At 52.5% G+C, this 21,193-nt stretch overlaps 1 protein-coding gene across 5 annotated transcripts in view; it reads left to right on the forward strand.

The window, feature by feature from the left end:
- Window positions 1-21,193, forward strand: part of PALD1 (phosphatase domain containing paladin 1) — a 72,949-nt gene that overhangs the window by 20,776 nt on the left and 30,980 nt on the right. For all 5 annotated transcript variants that reach the window (XM_074339548.2, XM_074339546.2, XM_074339545.2 and 2 more), the window contains 5 exons: window positions 14,380-14,593; window positions 17,241-17,343; window positions 18,490-18,669; window positions 19,858-20,022; window positions 20,854-21,014. In XM_074339548.2, the coding sequence (XP_074195649.2) occupies window positions 14,409-14,593; window positions 17,241-17,343; window positions 18,490-18,669; window positions 19,858-20,022; window positions 20,854-21,014 (794 nt within the window). In that variant the 5' untranslated portion in view covers window positions 14,380-14,408. The remainder of the gene's footprint in view (window positions 1-14,379; window positions 14,594-17,240; window positions 17,344-18,489; window positions 18,670-19,857; window positions 20,023-20,853; window positions 21,015-21,193) is intronic.

The following is a 21,193-nucleotide window of genomic DNA, read 5'->3' on the forward strand; positions in this document are numbered from 1 at the left end:
CGGAGGTTAAGTAAGGCTTCCTGGTGCAGGGGATGGGAGTGAGCGGGGTGGGGGTGGTGGGGGGTGGTGGTGGATGAGCATGAGGCGTCTGTGTGTCCCAGATTCATCGGTTGCTCGGCAGGAGAAGAGCGGCCTCTGTTCATTGCTGGTGGAAAACTGATGAAGATGGATCACCTGAGAGATGACCCAGCCTTGTCCTTTTGGGCCATTGAAAGGATTTTCAAAGGCATGATTTCGGTGTTGTATAGACTGTAGAACACCCACCCTCAACCCCTGACCCTGTAAGACGCACCTCTGCTTCGTTATTATTAGTTTTGTTATTGTTAATTATTTGCAAAGGCCTGTTGAGATGTCGCCTGTCCCAGGGACTATAAGGTGTTCACTTTGGCTGGAGTTCAGAGCACAGGGTGGGAGATGGGGACCAGCAGGCTGGAGAGGGGGCTGGGCCGGCGCCGGGGGGAGGTATGGACTGCTGTGTGGTTATTCCTGGAGTCTAAATGAAGTCTTTTATGCTAAAATCTGTCTCCTCTGCTTGGTGTGCCTCATTCTCTGGAGCAGGAGAGCTCTTCCTGGTCAGGGTCCTCCTTGGCCCTGGGTGGACATGCTCAGTGAAGCAGATGAGCAGGGAGGTATAGGGGAGAAGGGTGGGAGACCCCTGGTCCTGACCCTGCTGTCCATGGTCTCTGTGACTGTCGGCAGGTCTCTGGCCTACTCTGGACCTCAGTTTCCTCTTCTATAGAATGAGAGGAACATACTAGGGTTTCAAAGGTACCTCTGATTCTAACTCTAAGATACTTGTTGGTACCCAAGGGGGACTTAGACTCTGTACTGTGTGTGTGAGTGTGTGTGTGTGTGTGTGTGTGTGTGTGTGTGTGTGTGTGTGTTGGGAGTTAGAGAACAAGGCCCAGGGCAGATGGGGGGCTGGTCTGAGCCCCTGCCCTGGGTATAGACCTGAAAATTGTATGAACACATCCCCTAATCCCCAGATCTCCCCTGGCCCCATAAGTAGGGAATCCTGCAGCATGGTGACTTCCTCCGTGTTTGTTCTGCAGCCAAAGCAGATGTTTCCTGCAGCTGGTCACTCAGCCTCCTGCCCTATTTTTAACTCCATTGTTACCTACCCCAGGCATCTGGCTGCCAGGGGTGTGTGAGAGGCTGTGGCCCTGGAAGGGCCACTCTTCTCTGGGTCCGGTTTGTTCTCTGCCTTCTGCCAGGTCCCTGGCTTAAGCTTCCCAGTGTCTATTGGGAAAGTGAGGGTGGCTTCAGGAGAAATGGCAGAATGATGGCTGGATGATGCAATAGAAAGAGCCTGGGTTGTGAAACCAGAGACCTGGCTCTGTCGTTATGTCATATAGTGAACTCTCTGAGCCTCAGTTTTTTCATCTGCTAAATGGTATAATAGCCTGTGCCTCTGCCTTTCTCATAGGCTTTTTCTGAAACTGAAATGAGTTAGTGAATGTGAAAATCATTTAGCAAAATGACATTGGGAACCTATAATTATTGTGGGGTCAACCCTGTGTGGGTCCGGAGGAGGTGAGGCGTGTGCTTACCCAATGCCAGGCCAGCAGGCTCAAGACCAGGGTCATGAGGGGCACAGCCTGCGTGCTGGAAGGCTTGGAGGGGGAGGAAGCATTTCCACTGGGTGTTATGGATGAGGTGAAGGGGTGAAGGTGGGCATGGCATTCCTGGTTGTGGGCAGGGAGGACAGAGGCATGGGGGCAGGGAAGGGCTGGATATATCCCGGAAGGGCCAAGCCGTACGGGGCTCTGGCCAGCCGCTCTGGATGGAGCTCCTCCTCCCTAGGAGAGGTCTGGGGGCAGGAGGCTCTGCAACCCCCTTCCGGAGCTGGCAGCCAGCACAGCAGCTCTGCTTCTGGCTGTTTTACGCATTGTGCTTTCATAAAAGATTGAGGGATGATGAGGATGGGAAGGGACTCTCGACTGGAAGCCACAGGCCTGAAAGGGATGAGGACAGACCCCAGAATTAGGTCATGGTTCTTCCCAGATCCTTCAAATGATGCTTCAGGTCCCTGTGAAATTGCTAGAGGAGGAAGTGGGTTCAAACATAAGATCCCACTGGCCCTTTGGGGCAAAGTCCTTGGAAGCAGTCAGGAGAGTGCCAGGGCCCTGAGAGTGCCAGAGAGTGGGGTCTCAAGAGACTAGGATACTGCTGACCTTGAGATGCCCAAGGAGCTGAGCAGGTGAGCCTGTCCAGGTGCTCTTAACTCTGTTCTCCCCGGGGTCCTCCCCGAGCATTCCGTCCTCCCTCTACCCTCAAGCCCAGGCTGCCTGGAACCTGGTGGAGGACAGGAGCTTCAGGCTTTTTGAGGAACGGAATGGCTGCCCTTCCCAGAGTTAACGGGTGCCTTCCCTGGGGATTTTTACCCTCCCCTCTTCCTGCTCTTCCCCTGATAGAACCAGAGCACCTCCTACCCAGATGATACCTTCTTGTGTTCTAGGGAGTTCTCCTGCTCAGAAAGGTCCCGAGAGGGACACAGAAACTCTAGATGGAGAGACTCTTATAGTCTCTGTCTGCCTTTTTGAAGCTGTGGAGGCCAAGCCTCTGTCTATTGCATGAAGTAAACATTTAGCAACTTGGAACTTTCTAAATCTCTGCAGCTGACTCGGGGAAAGCTGTGGCATCACACCGTCTACAATTGATGGTGCTCTGATTGTCACCCGTGTGCGCCTCCTCAGCTACCCCGCAGGCCCTGGTAGCTGGAGGCCATGTTTTCTGCATTCTGTGAACCCCCATGGCCCAGCATGGCTGGGCTCGCGGGCTCTGGGGTTGCTTGGCCTGAGCATGGAACCGCCAGCCGACAGTGCAACCTGACTTTCACCAGCAGGGAAGCTCGACATTCTCCCACCAGAGAGGAAAGAAGTAAGTTCTGTCCTGTTGCCATGTGGCACGTGTTCATTGAGGGTCAAACCTAAAAATAACAGCGCACATTAGTCAGGATTAGATTTGGCTGCGGGTAATAGGAAAAGCCAAGCAACAGTGGTTTACATAAGATGGAAGTTTATTTCTACCGTGTTTCCCCAAAAATAAGACCTAGCCAGACCATCAGCGCTAATGCGTCTTTTGGAGCAAAAATTAATATAAGACTGGTCTTATTTTAATATAAGACCCGGTCTTATATAATATATAATACAATATAATATAATGTAATGTAATGTAATATAATATAATATAATATAATATAATATAATATAATATAATATAATATAATACAGTACAATATAATACCGGGACTTATATTAATTTTTGCTCTAAAAGACGTATTAGAGCTGATGGTCCAGCGAGGTCTTATTTTCGGGGCAACACGGTACGTCCTGTCCAAGTCGAGAGCTTTGTAGTCTGTGCCTGGTTGGTGGGTCTGCTCCATGGATTCCTGGGGGAGCTTGAGCTGTACCATTCCTGGGGTGTGGTGTGGCTTCACGTGCTCTTGGTTCAAGACGCAGGCAAACATTCAGTCATGACTCTGTCCCAGGCAGCAGGCTGGAGGAAGGGAGGAGAGGCGGCTCATAGCAAGGGTTCTGCACTTGCCATGTGACACTGCCCATATATTCCATTAGCTAGAATTAGTCACACGGCCCCAGGTAGCTGCAAGGAAGACGGGGAGTGTAGTCTTGGACCTGGGCAGCCATGAGCTCAGCCAGCTGTCCCTGTTCCTCACCTGGTTTGTTTAATACAGATGGCACGGAGGGAGGGGGGATGAAGCATGCTGGGCATTTTGCCCAAACCTGAGGATGCTCCCAGGATGAGCCACGGGCCCGCGCTTCAGGGACTGTAGGTCCTGACCCAGGGAGATTTCTGGGGCGGGGCGGGGCGGGGCCGGGAGGTCAGTCCTGCCTTAGGACCAGAAAGCCGTGTCTCAGCACAAGAATAGGGAGCAGTAAGGCTTTCGAGGGGTTAAGAGTCAGCCCAATGGCCGTGATCAGAATAAGGGAGGCAGGCCAACCTCCCTCAGGGTCAGAACATGTGGCCTGTGTCTGGACTGCTGGGGCCTGACGACAGACAGGACAAGTTCACTCACAGGAGAGTGGCCAGGAGGCTGGGGGACTCAAAGACTTGGGAAAATGAAGGACCACAGGTGCTATGACATGGAGGACACGTGGACAGAGTGCCCCAAGACAAGGATTAAAGTAGGAGCACCCTCCTGAGGTAGGGAGGGCCCCCGAGAACGGCTGGGACCCCCCCAGGGGCATCACCACCTGATTTTTAAGTCCTGGCGGCTAATTAGGTTGGAAAAGATAAAAATTACAAGGATCAAGCCACTCGCATAGTGACCCCTTCTGGCCTGTGGCTTACAGAGTTTCTTCCTCCAGATGAGGTGCATTCTCTGAGTCTTCCTTTAAGGCAGAGACCAGGGAAATATGTGGAACACTAGCTTCTCCTAAGAAAGCTTCAAACAGTTTTTAAAATTTTTATTTTAAAAATGTTTTTAGCCCCAGTTTTTTATTTTGAAAAATATCAAGCCTGCAGAAAAGTTGCAACAAGAGTACAGTGAACGCGTGTCAGTTCTTACCAGTTGCTAAATTTGTTCCATTTGCCTCCCCCAACCTCTCTCTCTCTCTCTCTCTCTCTCTCTCTCTCTCTCTCTCTCTCTCTCTCTCTCTCTCTCCCATATGAAAGTCATAGACAGCAAGATGCTTTGCCTCTAAACACTTCAGCCTCAAGAATAAGGAAATTCTCCCCATACCCACAATGTCATCATCCTCAAGGAAGTTAACTTATTTATCCAACTGACAATCCATAGTCAGATTTTCCCACTTGTTCTCAAAATGTTTGTTATAGACTTTTCTCCCCTCCCCAACCCAAGTTCCCATATAGACAGAGCTTTCTATCAGGCAGAACTGACCCACGTGGAGAGCTCCAGAGGTGGAGGGCTCTCCAGGCCTGGACGCAGGCAACTGGGGGTGCCCTTTTCCTTCCTTAGGGTCCCAAATACCAGGTGCTTCCAGGCCCATGGCAGAGCATATGGTGACAAGTGCTGAGGTCTTTGCTGGCTGCCCTCCACCTGTCAGGGGAGCTGAGAGGAGGTTTGTTGACCCCTCACCAAGGGCAGGGCTGGCCCCTGCATCTGCAGCTCCTCTCAGCTCAGGGGTCCCATCTGCTGTGTGATCCCCCTCCCACCCTGCTGCTACCATGTGCTGGCCCCCAATTACCATGGCTCCTCAGCTGGCCACCCAGTTACCCTGCCCGCCTTTGTCTACTCCCGGCTCCAAGTCCACCTTGAGGTGTCATCTCAATGTGTGACAATGATGACATACATGCCCTGTCAGAACTCGGACCTTCAAAGTCTCCCCATTGTTTGTGGGCTGAGACCCGGGACTCAAGGTCAACCCCCAGTGGCAGCCTCACTGCTAAACATGTGGCAGCATTTCCAAACATTCCTCCACCTTCTGTTTTTAACTCAAACTTTTTTTTTCCATTTAGAAAAAATAAAAACATTTCAGAAACATATAATTTAGCAGGTGAAGGTTGCCTGCAATCCCAGACTCCAGACGGCTTTATTGTTTTAAATTGATCTCATCCCAGTTTGAAAGAGAAAGAGGCTGAGGGGCAGAGGTTGGGAAGGGGCAGTTCTGGGTGTCCTCAGGACACATGAGGTGATGGATCACTTGGCAGAAAGCAGGACTGTGCCTCTCCTGAGCCACGTAGCCTGGGCAAATTCACATCATTGGCTAGCTGTTTCCTCTTCTGTGAAGTGGGGCATCATAAACCCTGTCTCACCTCCCTCGAGGGTGGTTGTCAGTAGCAAAGACAGAAAAAGCCCAAAGATACAAAAACTCCCATCAAGCTGTATGAATGGAGTGCTTATCACGGGAACAGAGTGACCCTAGGCAGAGGGCACTCAGGCGGAGGGCTGGGGACAAAGGCACAGAGATGGAGAGGCACGGGGCTTTTGGGGTGAGGGCATAGGGATTCCCTGGGTGAGGAGCTGCCACCTTTGTCCAACTTTGAAACGATTACAAATAACTTTTTGTTTTAAACATTCCCAAAGTAATCGTGTTCATGGTAGGGAATTTAGAAGCGATGGATAAGCAAAAAAGAAACTACATACAACACTCAGTCACCCCCTCAGGAATAAGTCCCTGTTTAAACATTTTCCCATCTTTTGTGCCTACTTATTGCATGCTGTCCTTGGTCCAGTCAACAAGGAGTCAGGCAGGGTGGGGAGGTAAAGCGATGGAGCCGGTGGGTTCCATCAGCAGTTATGTGTGTAGCTCCTCCTCTGAGCCAGGCAGCTGACAGCCAGGAAGGATACAGGGTGGCCCCTGCCGGGAACAGCGTGCAGTGGAAAGGAATGGAGTGTCCCATTTTGTGATGCACAATGGGCCATGGGAGTTGAGAGGTGGGGGTGGGGTGGGGGTGTAGTCAGGGAGGGCTTCCTGGAGGAACTGGGCTTTAACCTCCAAGGGTGGGTAGAATGTAGGAGGGTAGGGGAGGAGGGCAGTCCGGGTGAGAGGAGTGTGAGGTGGGAGCAGCTTTCCCCATATCCTCCTCCGGAGGGCTGAGACCTGTTCCTTGGTGTAGGACACTCGCTCCTCTGTGAGTCCTGAAAACTGCAGATGCCCTCAGGTTGGTCATCTGTTCATCCCATGAATATTTCCTGAGCATCTACTGGCCACTAGGTGTTGTTCTGGGGCAGGGGTTCCTGTGTGGACAAGTCAGGCACCGTCCTGCTCTTAGGGAGTTGGGAAGATGGATGCTACACACATAATCCCATCAATGAGTTGATTAAGAAAGAAAAGGGGCTCATAAGAGTCGGCGTGGAGGGGCTCGGAGGGGCCTCTCTGAGAAGGGTCACGTGGGCAAGCAGAACATGTCCCAGGCACTCAAGGGTGGTGAATTTGGAGCCTTCGTGAGAGGCGTGGGCCTGGGGTGTTGGAAGGGGGCGGAGGACATGGCCAGTGGCTGGAGCGCCATGGCAAGGGCAGGGGGTGAGGCAGAGATGGGGGGGCTGCTCTAGGGCGAGGGGTTTGCCTGTTACAGGGCGAGGGAAGGAACGACCTGTCCTCTGCCCGAGTGCCCTCTGCCTACTGCCATCGTGTTCCCATGATCATTCTATTCTTACAGCCTGGTTTTTTTGGTGTCTTTGTGGTGTTTCTGTCTTTGCTATTGACAGCAATCCTGAGGGGAGGCGAACAGGGTTAATGAGCCCTACTTTACAGAAGAGGAGACAAGGAAGCAGGGCCAATGGTGTGATTTAGGGTTTTAAAAGATCCTTCTGGCTGTGCTGTGAAGGGTAGATTATGTGGGGGACGAGGGACGGAGAGAAACAACTGGAGTTTGTGCAGTCAGGGGCTGGTGGCCCGTGGTCAGTGCAGACCTGTTCTCCAATGGGCAGGTTGTGGAGGGGATTTGCTCATTCCTTGTTCTTGATTAAGGCCAGGGGCAGATGGAAGCCTTAAGTGGATCACTGGACAGAGCGAAACGGGGAGACTTGTAATTGTGTGTTATCAGAGCCAGGCAGCTGCTGTGGCCAAGCCCCGTCTGCCCTGCCGTTTTCCCGGGATGAGAGCCAGGGAAACAGTCCATTATCCGTAAGGCTGTTCCTTTATGGGCGGTGTTGGGGCGAGACCCCTGGTCCTGGTCTCACTGTGTGTCAGCTTGGGCTGGTGTTGCTTTACACACACAGTCACTTATTTCATTATCATGCAGACCAATTAGGGAGGTCCGCTTATGGTCCCCAGTCAATAGTTGGGGAAACTGAGACTCAGAGAAATTAAGCCATGCACCCAAAATCACGCCACTAGTTCGTGGTTGAGATGGGAACCAGCCAGTATGTTTCACAGAGAGTCGGAACCACTGTGTCCCCTGATAGGTGCGAGGACGTGGGAGTCCCCACTTTTCTGTCTGTTAAATGGGCATGCTGGCACTGGCTTCCCGGGTTTCCTCATGCCTCGGACAGATAGTTATTAGGTTCTTACCTACAGCAGGCACTGGGCTCAATTCTGAGGACCCCGAGCTGATTGAGGGCTGCACTCGAGGACCATGGAGGGCTTGAGACTCAGCAACGCTGTCCAGTAGAAATATAACATGAGCCACAGGTGTCATTTTAAATAGCCACATTAAAAACAAATAGATGAACTTAATTTTAATACATAGTATTTAACCCAATTTATCAAGATATTGTTTTGACATGTATCATCCACATAGTGAAATGTTAATGAGATATTTGACTTCGTTGGTGCTAAGTCTTTGAAATCCAGGGTGTATTTTATGCAGCACATCCCAATATGGACCAGGTGCACCTCAAGGGCTCCATAGCCACGTGTGGTTGGTGATGAGTGCATTTCCCAGCCCAGCTCCACTGTCAGATCAGTGCCCCCACCACTGCCACAGCCTAGCAACAGCCGACTTTTTTTGGGGGGGGCAATATTGGGGAACAGTGTGTTTCTCCAGGGTCCATCAGCTCTAAGTCGTTGTCCTTCAATCTAGTTGTGGAGGGTGCAGCTCAGCTCCAAGTCTAGTCGCTGTTTTTCAGTCTTAGTTGCAGGGGGCGCAGCCCCCCCCATCCCATGTGGGAATCGAATCGGCAACTCTATTTCTCAGAGCTCACGCTGTAACCAACCGAGCCATCCAGCAACAGCCGACTTTCACTGAGCACTCACTGATCAGGCCCTATTCTGAGGACTTGACATACATTATATGATTTAACTTTTCACAACAGCCGCACGAGGGAGTTACGACTCCTGGCCCCATTTCACAGATGAGGCAACTGAGACCCAGAGAGGTAGTTGGGCCGAGGTCACACTGCGGGTGAGTTGTGGAGCTGGGTATGAAGGTGTGACTAGAGGGGCAAGCACACTGTGGGACACGGGACAGGGGAACATCTCTTGTTTTTAACAGATTTATTGAGGCAGATTTCATACAGTAAAATTGACCCATTTTAAGTGTACAGTTTGGTCAGTGTTGGCAAGTGTATAAAGTTGTGTAACCACCACATTCACTATATGGAGCAGTTCCAACCCCTAGAAGATGTCCTTGAGCCCTGGTGTGGTCGATGCTGCCTCCCCCCTGGCCCCTGACAACCACTGAGCTGCTGTCTGCCCCTGTAGTTTTGTCTTTTCTAAGATGTCATAGAAAGGGGGCTATACAATTTGAAGTCTTTGGGGCCTGGCTGTTTCTCTTAGTGTGATATTGTTAAGGTTCATCCATGTCATTGTGTGTATCAGTAGTTATTCCTTTTTATCGTATGGACGTGTCACATTTGTTCACCTGTCACCTGTGATGGACATATGAGTTGATTTCAGTTGTTGGCGATTATGGATAATGGCGCTGTATACAAGCCTTCCTCTGGACATATTTTCTCTTTGGCAGTGACCTGAGAGTGGAATTGCTAGGTCATGTGGTAAGTGTATGCTTAAAGTTTTAAGAAATGGCAAAGCTGCGTTCCAAAGGGCTGTGCCGTCTTGCATTGCAGCAGCCATGCCACCGAGTTTCAGTTCTCCCACGTTCTCACCAATGCCTGGGCTTGTCAGTCTTTGAAAATTTGTCGTTCTAGTGCATTTCCCTGTTGACCAGTGATGCTGAATATCTTTTTATATGCTTATTTGGTAGCCAGATGTACCTTCACATCTTTTGCCCATTTAAAAAAAATTTGTTTCCTTTGTAAACTTGATATTGAGTTGATATTGAGTTGTAAGAGTTGGCACCTCTTTTTTTTGGTCAGGATTAAACGAGAGTTGGATTCTTCTTGGGGAAACAAGGTTACCTATCTGTCAAGGATTCCCCAGGGCAGTTTATTTTCTCTCAGAACTGACTGCCATGTGTTTTCCCAGAGGTGGGAGGATAGCACGTATGTGTGTGAGACTTTCTCATGTGCCATTATTGCTGCAGCCCACAGGAGGCTGTGGCTGGCACCGAGGGTGAAATGGAGCCGGGAGTTCTCCATCTCTCCATGAGAAACAATGTGTCTCTCTGCCTCTTTAGGTCTGGGGTGTTTTGGCAGAGAGTGGAGCGGAGAGGGTCCCTAAGGACCCTGAATGGGGGTCGTACAGATGCTGGGGGGAGGGGAAAGTGTGTGTGTGGGGGGCGCCGCTGCTGCCAGGGTCAGCATGAAGAGGTTTGAAAGGAGTGTTGAGTGCAGGAAGCGAGCAGGGAAAGCGAGGAGGAGTAATCAGCGGTTGCCACTTACTGACGGTCGGCTGTCCTCATCTGAAAATGGACAATGTAAAACCTCAGCCTTACAGGGTTGTTGGGGGACCATGTAAGGGAAAGCGCCCTGTGTGGTACCTGGTGCTTAGTAGGTGCTTTGAAATGTTAATAAACAGATGCCAAGGAGAAAGTGGAGGAGGGCCTGTGTTTGGTGGGCAATATTCTTCCCTTAAAGTAGGGGTTCCTCTTTTTTTGTTTTAAATTTGTCAAGAGCCTCTCTAGCAATGTGGCAGACACTCATGGTCCTCTTCTCAACACGTTTTTAAATGCATAAAATAAAATATGTGGGATTACAGAGGAAGTCAATTTTATTGAGAGAGCTATCAAAATACTAACAACAAATTGGTGATGTAGTAACACACATCCTTCGTTGTCATTGCATTAACACGATAATCCAGTAGGTAAATTAAAGTTTAATTTTATTTTTTGAAAACGAGGCTGCTGTTGCTCAGCTTGGAGGGGGACATTAAGCTGGCACATGCCCAGGCGACTGTGCTTGCTTTGATGGTCCCACATGCTGAGAACCCCGCTTTTCTTAAGGTGAGGGTGCTTTTCTTAAGGTGAGGGTGCGCTTCTCTCCAGGATGACCAACATTCTCTGTGCTTTTTGAGTTAAACTCAGTTGTGAGAACCTGGGATCCCGCTGTGGGGGGCCCGAGACCACCAGGCACAGAATTGCTGTAAGTTGGCCAGTCATTTCACCCCAGGTCTGTGGGCAGGGAACCTGGGTCTGATAATAGCTGTGATTTGAAAGGCGTGATGGGTACAGGCCACGTTCCAGATACCTACACCACTGAGGTGGCATGTGAAACAGCTGTGAGCTCTGTGGTGACCACGTCTTAGGCTCTGCAACTTCATGAGCTGTGCTCCACTTGTGATGGAAGGAAAGGCTTGCTTTTAGTTAGAAGTTAGGAAACTATAGGTGTAATTGTTTACAAACCACCCAGGCTCATGAGACCCCTTAGTCTGGTCTCATCCTAATCCACCCTCCCCACTCTCCCCCCGGCAGAGGTTCGAGCACTAGGGCCCCCACCAACACCCCTGCCCTTGCTAACCACTGTCCCTGGTCGTAGGACAGCAGTGGGGTGACCACTAGGACTGCCAGTCTTAAGAGCTGGATACATTTGAAGTTGGAAGGGGCTTTCAGACCATCCCATCCATCACTGTCATGTTATGGTTGGGGACACTGAGACCCAGAGAGGGGAAGGAAGTTACCTAAGGCCCCACAGCATATGGCCAGCAGGAGGAAGGCACCTGTGCTAGGTAGGGTCGGGAGAGGTTTCAGGGGGAGAATTGCCGAGTGAGAAGCCTAGGGTTTCACCCTCCTCTAGACATTATGGAGGCAGGTCAGCTTTCAAGAGACACGGTGCTTCCCCCACTCCTGTGAACAGCAGCCGTGCACGTTTGTGTTGTCTCCCGGCTGCCCTTAGAGAGACTGGCTGCGGCCTGTCATTGCCTGTGGAGCTGTGGACCTGTGGGGGATGAGGGCCACAGTTGGAGCTGTGGGGGAGGCAGGGGGGGAGGGATAGAGGTGTGGGGCTCAGCCCAGCCCAGTGGGAGCAGGCGGTGGTAGCCAGCTGTGTCCTCTGTCTTGCCCTCCTTCGAGACAGGCACCCGTGTTCTTGGAGGAGGCTGTTCTCACCCGTGCCTCCTTGGCCCAGACTGCTGAGAGGGGTCTGGGAGACTTTGGTGAACTATATTGGGGGTCTGCCATGGCAGGAGAAGTGGCGAGAACTGGAGAGAAGGTCCTGGCTCTGCTGTCGGCCAGCTGAGGGTCTCCTCTGGAGCCCTTCACCCTCTGTGAGCCACCTGTGTTTCTGTTTTTAGGAACAGAGGCTCATTCCCTCCACCTTTGACACCCCGCCCCTCCTCCTCCCCCCAAAAAAAAGTGAGAGAGAGAAATTGGACAGGGTGTGGAGAGGCTTATAAACACAAGGTGTGCTTGTTAACAAAACTGTCATGCAGCTTCTGGGAGTTTTCAAGAATGACAAGTCTGGGCGGGAGGGAGAGAAGGGGGCCCTTTCCAGGCTGGAGTGAGAGAGGGACGGCTGGTGGCTTGGGAAGGTTCTGGGAGGCACAGCATGACGTTCCTCATTCTGTCTAGGTGGCTCTGGGGAGGGGAGCCCGAGTACACAGCCATGGGGGTGGGGCCTGGGGAGCTCCCGACTTGGGACCAGGAAGGTTGACTTGGGGTCTGGGGGGAGAAGGCACAGTGAGCTCAGCCTTCAGACTGACCTGCTGAGCCCCTGACTCCATCCACTTCCTGAGGTGTTGCTGCGGGTTATGAGAGGGCCGCCGCTGCGTGGGGAGAGTGGATGGTTGGAGCAGATCGGCCCCGTGCGTGCACGCAGAGCAGCCCGTACTAGCTGAAGGCAGCCAGGGGAGTTGCTGTGGTCTAAGGACTGCTGTGCTTGTCCCTGGACTTCTGCAGGTGGACGCATCGCAGGGTGCAGGCGGGGTGGGGGGTTGGCAGGGCACGTTGGTCCGTCCCCTTCCTGATCCTGCCATGGGGATCCAGCGGTTGCTGGGCTCTCAGAAAGTTCTGTCTCCCATGTCTGGACCCCAGAGCCAATCCTCCCCACGTTCTGTAGGAGCTCTTACCAGGTCTCCCAGCCCGCTCCCCCAGCCATTCTTTTATTTGTTTTAAATAAGCTTTAACTCAATGTTCAGAGAAGAAAAATCAGAAAATGCAGAGAAGCACAAAGGAGAAAGTGAAGTTACCTGTAAGCTCATCACTTGGAGATAACTCATGTTAGCATCTTGGAGTGCTGCCAGACTTTTCTCCTGATGCGATTTCAGGAATTGAAATGGTACTGGGGCCTGAACTTGCCTGGCTACCTGCTCTTTCCAGACCTGTTTCCGAGATGTTGGTCCACATCGGTCAATATGACATTTTTAATGGCCATTTAACATTCCACCTTAGATAGGTCCTATAATTTAGTCAACAAATCCCCCGTTATTGGCTGGAGGTTGTTTCCAGTGTTTTATTAGAAACAACACTGCCCTTGTAGCCCATTTTTTTTTTTTTAAAGATTTTATTGGGGAAGGGGAACAGGACTTTATTAGGGAACAGTGTGTACTTCAGGACTTTTTTTTCCAAGTCAAGTTGTTGTCCTTTCGATCTTAGTTGTGGAGGGTTCTGTTCAGCTTCAAGTTTTTGTCCTTTCAGTCTTAGTTGTGGAGGGCGCAGCTCAGCTTCAGGTCCAGTTGCCGTTGCTAGTTGCAGGGGGCACAGCCCGCCATTCCTTGCGGGAGTCGAACCGGCAACCTTGTGGTTGAGAGGACGCACTCCAACCAACTGAGCCATCCGGGAGCTCAGTGGCAGCTCAGCGGCAGCTCAGCTCAAGGTGCCGTGTTCAATCTTAGTTGCAGGAGGCGCTGCCCACCATCCCTTGCGGGAGTTGAGGAATTGAACTGGCAACCTTGTGGTTGAGAGCCCACTGGCCCATGTGGGAATCGAACCAGCAGCCTTCGGAGTTAGGAGCATGGAGCTCTAACCGCCTGAGCCACCGGGCCGGCCCCTTGTAGCCCATTTTTGCACATATCCTTCCGTGTCTCCCTAGGAGAGAACTCTCCGTAAGGATGCCCGACAGGCCTCATGTGGAGCAGAAGCTTTGCCTGTTGATTGATGACGTTGACGTTGATATTGTTGATTGTCAAGTTCAGGGGCCTGGTGCTTTCAGGGGACCCTTGATTTGCTGAGAGCTCACCCAGTCTGGACTTCCCTGGCCTAATTTTGTGACATTCATCGCTAGAATGTCCTCCTGCATCCCGTTCCCATCCAGACCCTCTATGTCCAAGCCTGACTTCTCTCTGCACCTGCCCCTGGTTCTCCCGCAGGTCTCCCACTTCTAGTCTGGAAGACCTGGCCTCCATGTGGCCCGACCCAGTCACCAGGAGCCCTCAGTAACCCCTTCCTCACTGTCTTATTTTTGCCAGAAGAGTACTCTGTGGGGTTGGGGGTGCATCTTTATGTCTCTCTATGTCCATAACCCCCAAAGCTCCTGGAGAGGGCCAAGCACACAGCAAGCACTTGGCAAACATTTGGTAGGTGGCACCCCTACCCTCTGTCTCCAGCTACAGGGTGAGCTGGCCCTCTCTGGGCCTCTGACTTTGTGTCTGTACATACGGTGGGTGAGAGGGGTGGACTAGGTCCCTTCCTGCCCTGGCTTTCCTCACCCCTCCCCTGACCACACACCCTGTCACCCAACAGGTCTTTGATCGTGAGGCTGCTGGCTGACTATGGGTACAACGGCCAGCACAGCCCAGCAGACGGTCTCAGCCAGTGCCCCCTTCGAGGGACTCCAGAGCGGCGGCACGATGGACGGGCGGCACTCGCTCAGCGTCCATTCCTTCCAGACCACGGGCTTGCACAACAGTAAGGCCAAGTCCATCATCCCCAACAAGGTGGCTCCCGTTGTGATCACGTGAGTGTCAGGGTAACGTGACCATGTCCCTGGAAGACATGGTTGGGGGAGCTGCCTGCAGGGGTGGTGGCGTACAGCACTGAATGTAACCCTACAAACCGTTTTCATAGATGAGAAGACACTGAGGCCCAGAGAGGCTGTTTTTCTGGAGTCACACAGCAAGCGGGTGGCAGAGACTCTGTCGTGGGTCTCTTAGCTTATGTTACTGACTGTGTCCATAGTGCCAGGGAGCGTGGAGAGGGAGGAGTGGCTGCGGAGACACTCTTTGGAAAATAATTTTTGGCTGAACATTTTCAAAGAGAGTTTATATACTTAGATGCATAAAATTTAGACTCATTTTTTTTTCTACAACTAGTAATCATGGTTGGAAACTGAGGTTAACACCAGGCCATTAAAGGGCCTTGGGCTGAAAAAGCTAGAAGCTGGTGGTCAACTGTCCTAATTAGGTCCTTCAGGGACATTTCCGGAGGAGACTGGGGGTTTGTTTTGGCACCGTATTTTGAGAGAGACCTGGACACACTGTGTGCGTCCAGAAGAAGAGGGTCAGGAAGGGTCCCTGTAACCCTGTCTGTCCTGTGGGGCCCAGTGAAGGAGCGGATACTGGGGAGCCTGAGGCCGGGAAGATGGAAGGGGCATTGGATCCGTCTCCTGGGGAGTCGGGAAGCCTTGTCTTACATTGAATCTGTCGACCGTGCTCCCCTGCTCCCCTGCCCCCCTGCCGCTGGGCCCCTTCAGGACACAGGAAATAGGACACAATGAGTTAAGCATGAAATATATTCCACGCATAGAAGTTTGGCAGAGAACTAGCAGATGGGGCCTTCTGCGTAAGGAAACCTGAGGGTGGGAATGATAAATCCAGCCTGTTGGCTTTGGGACCTGACAGGAAAATTATAATCATAATACATTCCTGGGTTCATGATGAGGGGAGGAAAGGAGATGTTATATAAAAGAGACTTGATATGTAGTCTCTCTATTAGGGATGATAAAACTAGGTTTGGGCCTTGAGGGCAGTATTGGAGACAGGTGTCCTGGGCCTTGCTCTGGGACCTTGGGCAAGTCTCTTCCCTCTCTGGGCCTCAGTTTCCTTCTCAGGACATGTGGGGATGATGTTCAGAATAGTTAACTAAGTGGTGTGGCTCAGGAAAGTCATGGCTTGCTGTAAAAATCCACCATTAAGGTACTGTGCTTGCCTCCTGGAGCCACCGTGAGTGCAGTTCCCCTTGGGTGGTAGCATGTTTGAGGTGGAAGGGACCTTAAAGAGCATCCAACACAGGGGTTGGCAAACTGTATCCTGTGGGGCAAATCCAGCCCGGCCTCTGTTTTTGGCAATAAAGTTTTATTGGAACACTGCCAGTCCCATTCACTTACATATTATCTGTGGGTGCGTAACACTTAAACTGCAGAGTCGAGTAGTTGTAACAGACGGTATGACCCACAAAGCCTCAAATATTTACTGTCTGGTCCTTGACATAAAAGGTTTCCTGACTCCTGATCAGAGGCAAAAGCTGACCTAAATACAGAAACTGAGTTTTGGGGAGGTAGAGAGATTCCCTCACCATGCAGTGAGATGGAGGCAGATCTGGCAGTGGGAACCCAGGTCTCTTGTCTCCTCAGCGACTGCTCCCTGCCCCACCCATCCCACCACCCTGCCTTTCCTAGAGGCAGTTCTTTTGCAAAGAGGATCAGACACCAGATCATAAGCTCTGGGAGGCTGTGTCTTACTCATTGTTAAAATCAGCACAGAAGCTTTTGTGTCTTGAGTGCACAGACCTCCCCCTGGTGTAGCATCTGCAGAAACCTGGATTTGTACCCGTGGGTTTTGTTTGAAAAGGTTTTGTATGGAGGTAAGACTACTCCTAGTAATAATTTTATTGGTAAGCGCTAACTTTGCCCAAGACACTGGGTTAAGTGCTTACATTCATTAATGCATTGGACTCTCACGGCAGCCCTAGGAGGTGGGAATCCCTGGACACAGGGCTATATATAGAGAGAGTAACTCCAACAGCGTGGAGTTACCAAGGGGAGGTGGGCCATGGCCAGGTCACACAGTCCCAAAGCCTGTGTCTGCGCCACCTCACTCTGCTGTGCGATTGTCCGTGCGGAGGTTGCTCTCAGAGACAATCTGATGGAGGGACCATCCAGGACCAAAGTAACCCCTACATGGAAGACCTTACACAAGACAGAAGCTTCTCTCCCCTAAAAGTTCAGGAAGTGCACCAGTTTGGAGTGGCTGCTCCGTGGTCATCAGCCAGGCTCCTCTTCTCTTGTTACCCCACCATCATCAACATCTACTTCCTGCCATCACTTCTGGATGTCAGCCAGGGAGAGAAGGAAGAGTAGAAGGCACACACCTTCCTTTACAGGGAATAGCCAAGAAGTTGCACACATCACTCTTCCTCACATCCCCTTGGCCAGAACGGAATCCCATGACCATACTAGTGAAAAGGGAGGCTGGGAAATGTAATCTTCAGTTGAATGGCTCAGTCCCAATTCCAGGGTTCTGTTGCTGACGAAGGGGAGAGTGGATATTGGGGTACAAGGGGCAGTCTCTGCCACAAATCGGTAGCCACACGGGTGGGAGTGGGTGGCCCTGATGTGGGGTCTGGTCTGGAGGGTGCCTGACTTGGTCTCTTTCTGCCCCTGGCAGGTACAACTGCAAAGAGGAGTTTCAGATCCACGATGAGCTGCTCAAGGCCCATTACACGCTGGGCCGGCTCTCGGACACCACCCCTGAGCACTACCTGGTGCAGGTGAGGTCAGACCTCTCCCCTCCTGTCCTCCTTCATCACAGTTCTCCCCCTTACCTCTTCTGGCTTTCCCTACTCTCCGTAGCCTTTGTTTCACGGTCTCACCCCAACCTTTGGTGTCCTCGTCCCACTTACTCTCACCCCCGGTTTCCTGGGGCCCTTTCCTCCTGCCCTGTGGAGCTCCTGCTCTTCTCTCTCCGTCCATCCCCTGTCTGGCCCCAGCCTACCTACACCCCATCCCTATTTTATTTATTTATTACCTTAAATATCCCCTAGAAAGTAAAGTCCACAAGGACAGATGACTTTTCATCTATGTTGCTCACTGCTGTAGCCCTAGGCTCCAGAGCAGTGCTTGGGTGCAATGTAGGTGCTCAGGAAATAGTAAATGAATGAACGATGAATGAATAATTGACGATTAACCTGTATTTGCTGAAAGAATAGCTGGGAATTTCTGGCATCTGGAAGAACTGGTCCCATTTGTCTGCCAGCAATGTCTGTGTGGTCCCAACGGAGGCAGCGGGGTGGACAAGATGACTTCAGGGTTCTTTTTTCCCCAAGAGTGAACACCTTTGGTTCCCCGGCTCTCTCCTGATCCCCGAATAGTGTTTTTCTCTCTCTGTAGTCATGGCATCCGTTCACCCCGGCTGGAGACAGAAGAGACCTACTCGTCTGTAGGGCCCTAAGAAGGGGTAGCACAGTCTTCTCTAGTTGATTCCTGCTGGCCTAGCTATAACTCCCGATTCGGGCCTGTTCTCCATGCACTTCCTCTGGGGGTGAGGGACCTTTGTCCTTCCCCCAGAGAGCTGTGAATCCACCCCACAGCCAGCTTCAGTTTCCTGTCCCTGGAGTGCCTCTCCCTGCTCTTCTTCTTCAAGGCCTGGCTCAGATGCCACCTCCTACATGAAGCCTTCTCAGATTCCCACTCGGGAGGAGTTGTCTTTCCTTTTCCTGCATTCTGTGACACCATTCCCAAGATCACAGATGGTCACGTATTTTATCTATTTTTTTTCTGTGAGCCTACAGAGAACTTGAGGACCATGTCTCATCTTCCTGCTCCCACCCCATCTCCCTGCTCCCTGTTCCCTGGGACCTGGGACAGAGCCCCACCTGAGTCCTCTGAGTGACCCTCTGTGGCTTTCCCACTGCCAGGGACGCTACTTCCTGGTACGGGATGTTGCTGAGAAGATGGACGTGCTGGGAACTGTGCGGAGCTGTGGGGCCCCCAACTTCCGGCAGGTGCGGGGTGGGCTCACCGTGTTTGGCATGGGGCAGCCCAGCCTCTCGGGTTTCAGGCAAGTCCTCCAAAAACTCCAGAAGGACGGACACAAGGTAAGCACGGTCACTTCTGAGGCAGGGGCGAGACCCTTAGATCTGGGGGCAGGGGGTCCCAGGAGGGATGACTTCAGAGGCTCTGGAGGCGTCTGGCTGTGTGACAGGGAGGGCGGCTGGCAACCAGGCCCCACCAGGCCTTGAATCCCATGGTGGTCATTGTGGTCAGCATGGTTGGGGAATTCTGGGCGAATGTTTATTGCATTGTCCTGTGTAGACAGGGAGCCCCAAGATCAGAAGTCCTTCATACACCCTACTCACAACCTCAGAGGAAGTGGGGAGGGTGACTGGGTGAGAAGAGGGGCCAGGTCATAACGAGAGTCTCAGGCTGATGATCACAACTAATGTAACTAGCCTCATACCCACCCTATGACGGTGGGGCAGTTATTTTCCCATTTTATAGAGGAGGAAACCGAGGCCCAGAGAGGATAAGTGACACAGCTCATGAGTGGTGTCCCAGGACCCAAACCCAGACACCTGGACTCCAACTGCCTGCTTTTAGTGATGCTTCTCTCCTGCCTGCTATGGCAGTGGGGTTTTGAGTGTCTCCAGGACAGAGGCTAAGGGTCCACTGTGATGTCAGACTCATTGCGGGCTCCCAGTATCCGATTTGACCTGGGGTTAAGAGGGAGAGTCTTTGAATGAACCAGAGTGGGGTGGGGGTGTTAGCTGTGTGGAGATCCCATTTTCCCAGCTTGACTGCAGGTTCCTCCAGCGTGGGGTCTGTCTACTTATCTCCCTCTGGATGGTACACAGTGAATGAATGATTGATTACATCGTGGCAGTGGGCATTCATCTCTTCAGCTGATGTTTTTCAAGCACTTGATTTATCCAGGGCTCCGTGCTAGGAATTATGGGGCTATAACAATGACCAGGATATGATTCTACCTGTGAGGAACCTCTAGTCCATGAAGGGAGAAAAGATGTATTGATAATGTTACTACAAAGCGGGAATTAACACCGCAAGATTCAGATGACGGACGTTGGCCCTGAGAGGAGGGAGGGTGAGGAGCAGGTGGCATTCGGGCTGAGCTCTGCTTCTTGGGGGAGTCAGGCTGCAGGGTCAGGGTGGGGTGATAGGCCCTTGAGGAGGGCCAATGGCCTGCTCCAAGGCCCAGAGGGGGGTAGTGGAGTGGGAGCCCACGCCCGTAGTGGTCATGGCTTCCGTCCTCCTCGGGCTCCCGGCAGGAGTGCGTCGTCTTCTGTGTGCGGGAGGAGCCTGTGCTGTTTCTGCGTGCTGAGGAGGACTTTGTGCCCTGCACCCCTCGAGACAAGCAGAACCTTCACGAGAACCTGCAGGGCCTTGGACCTGGGGTCCAGGCAGAGAGCTTAGAGCTGGCCATCCGGAAAGAGGTGAGGGCCCCTGGTATGGGTGGGAGGCCCCCCTCCCTGGGGGGCCTCCGACAGCTGAGTTGAGACCCCAGCCCACAGCTCAGCGTTGCTGTCACTGGCCCGTACTCACCCACTTAAGTATCTGCCCTGTTTGGGTGAGTGGCTGACTGCAAAGCCCTTTCACGGTCACGGGCAGCGGAGGAAGGACTTGCTATTCTTGACTCTGCTTGCTTCTGTCCCTTGTGCACCCTGCTTTCTATTCCATACTCCACATCCTTATTTAGAAAGGGGTCTGGTGGAGTGAAAACAGCACTAGACTAGGAGCCCAAGACTGAAGTTCAGTCTTCCGTGAGCTGAGAGGCCTGGGGTGAACCCCTTCTCTTGTGGGCCTCTGTCTGTGTCTGAGGTTCCTCTGTCTTCCTCCTCCGCAAGGTTTGTCAAGATCTGTGAGGCTGTAGCTGCACCACAGAGTTATGTAAATGGAGTGAGGGGGTCATGCTGCCTCCCCGCCCATGCTTCCACGGGCAGGAACCAGGCTGCACTGACCATCGGTAGTCTCCCCATCTTCCTTTCAGGCCTCCTCTCGAGCTCCCAGCTGACCGAGCCTTACCCTGGCCTTCCGTCTGGCAGCTAATTCCTGCTGCCCACTGGGCAGAGCCCTTCCTACCTGGCCCCAGTGTGGGCCATGTGAGCCTAGCCTAGGGGGCTGCCCTCAGGATTACCAGGGCATATAGAGCAACCCTGGCCATGTAGTTCCCCTGGGGGAAAAGCAGCCTGTCTGTGGCCTTGGTGTGGCCCAGTCACTCCAGAGCTTAGCCAGGAAGGCCCTCTGACCCCCACACCTCCATCTAGGTCCACGACTTTGCCCGGCTGAGCGGGAACACATACCACGTGTACCACAACCCCGAGGACCTGCGGGGTGAGCCCCACGCCGTGGCCATCCGGGGCGAGGATGACGTGCACGTGACCGAGGAGGTGTACAAGCGGCCCCTCTTCCTGCAGCCCACCTACAGGTACCGACGGCCCGTCCTGTGCAGCCCGACCTCAGGCTGTGGGCCCGCTCTCCGCTGTGGCCTCCCTCTCACCAGCTGGAGGTGGGGCTACATTGCCCACACCTGTCTGTCCCGTGGGAATGCAAGGGTAGGGGGTGCCCAGAGTGTGTGGCCTGCCTGATGGGCTGCTCCCCTCACCT

This window comes from Rhinolophus sinicus, chromosome 15 (genome assembly GCF_057876585.1).
Source record: "Rhinolophus sinicus isolate RSI-liver-muscle chromosome 15, RSI-T2T, whole genome shotgun sequence".
Classification (NCBI taxonomy): Eukaryota; Metazoa; Chordata; class Mammalia; order Chiroptera; family Rhinolophidae; genus Rhinolophus; species Rhinolophus sinicus.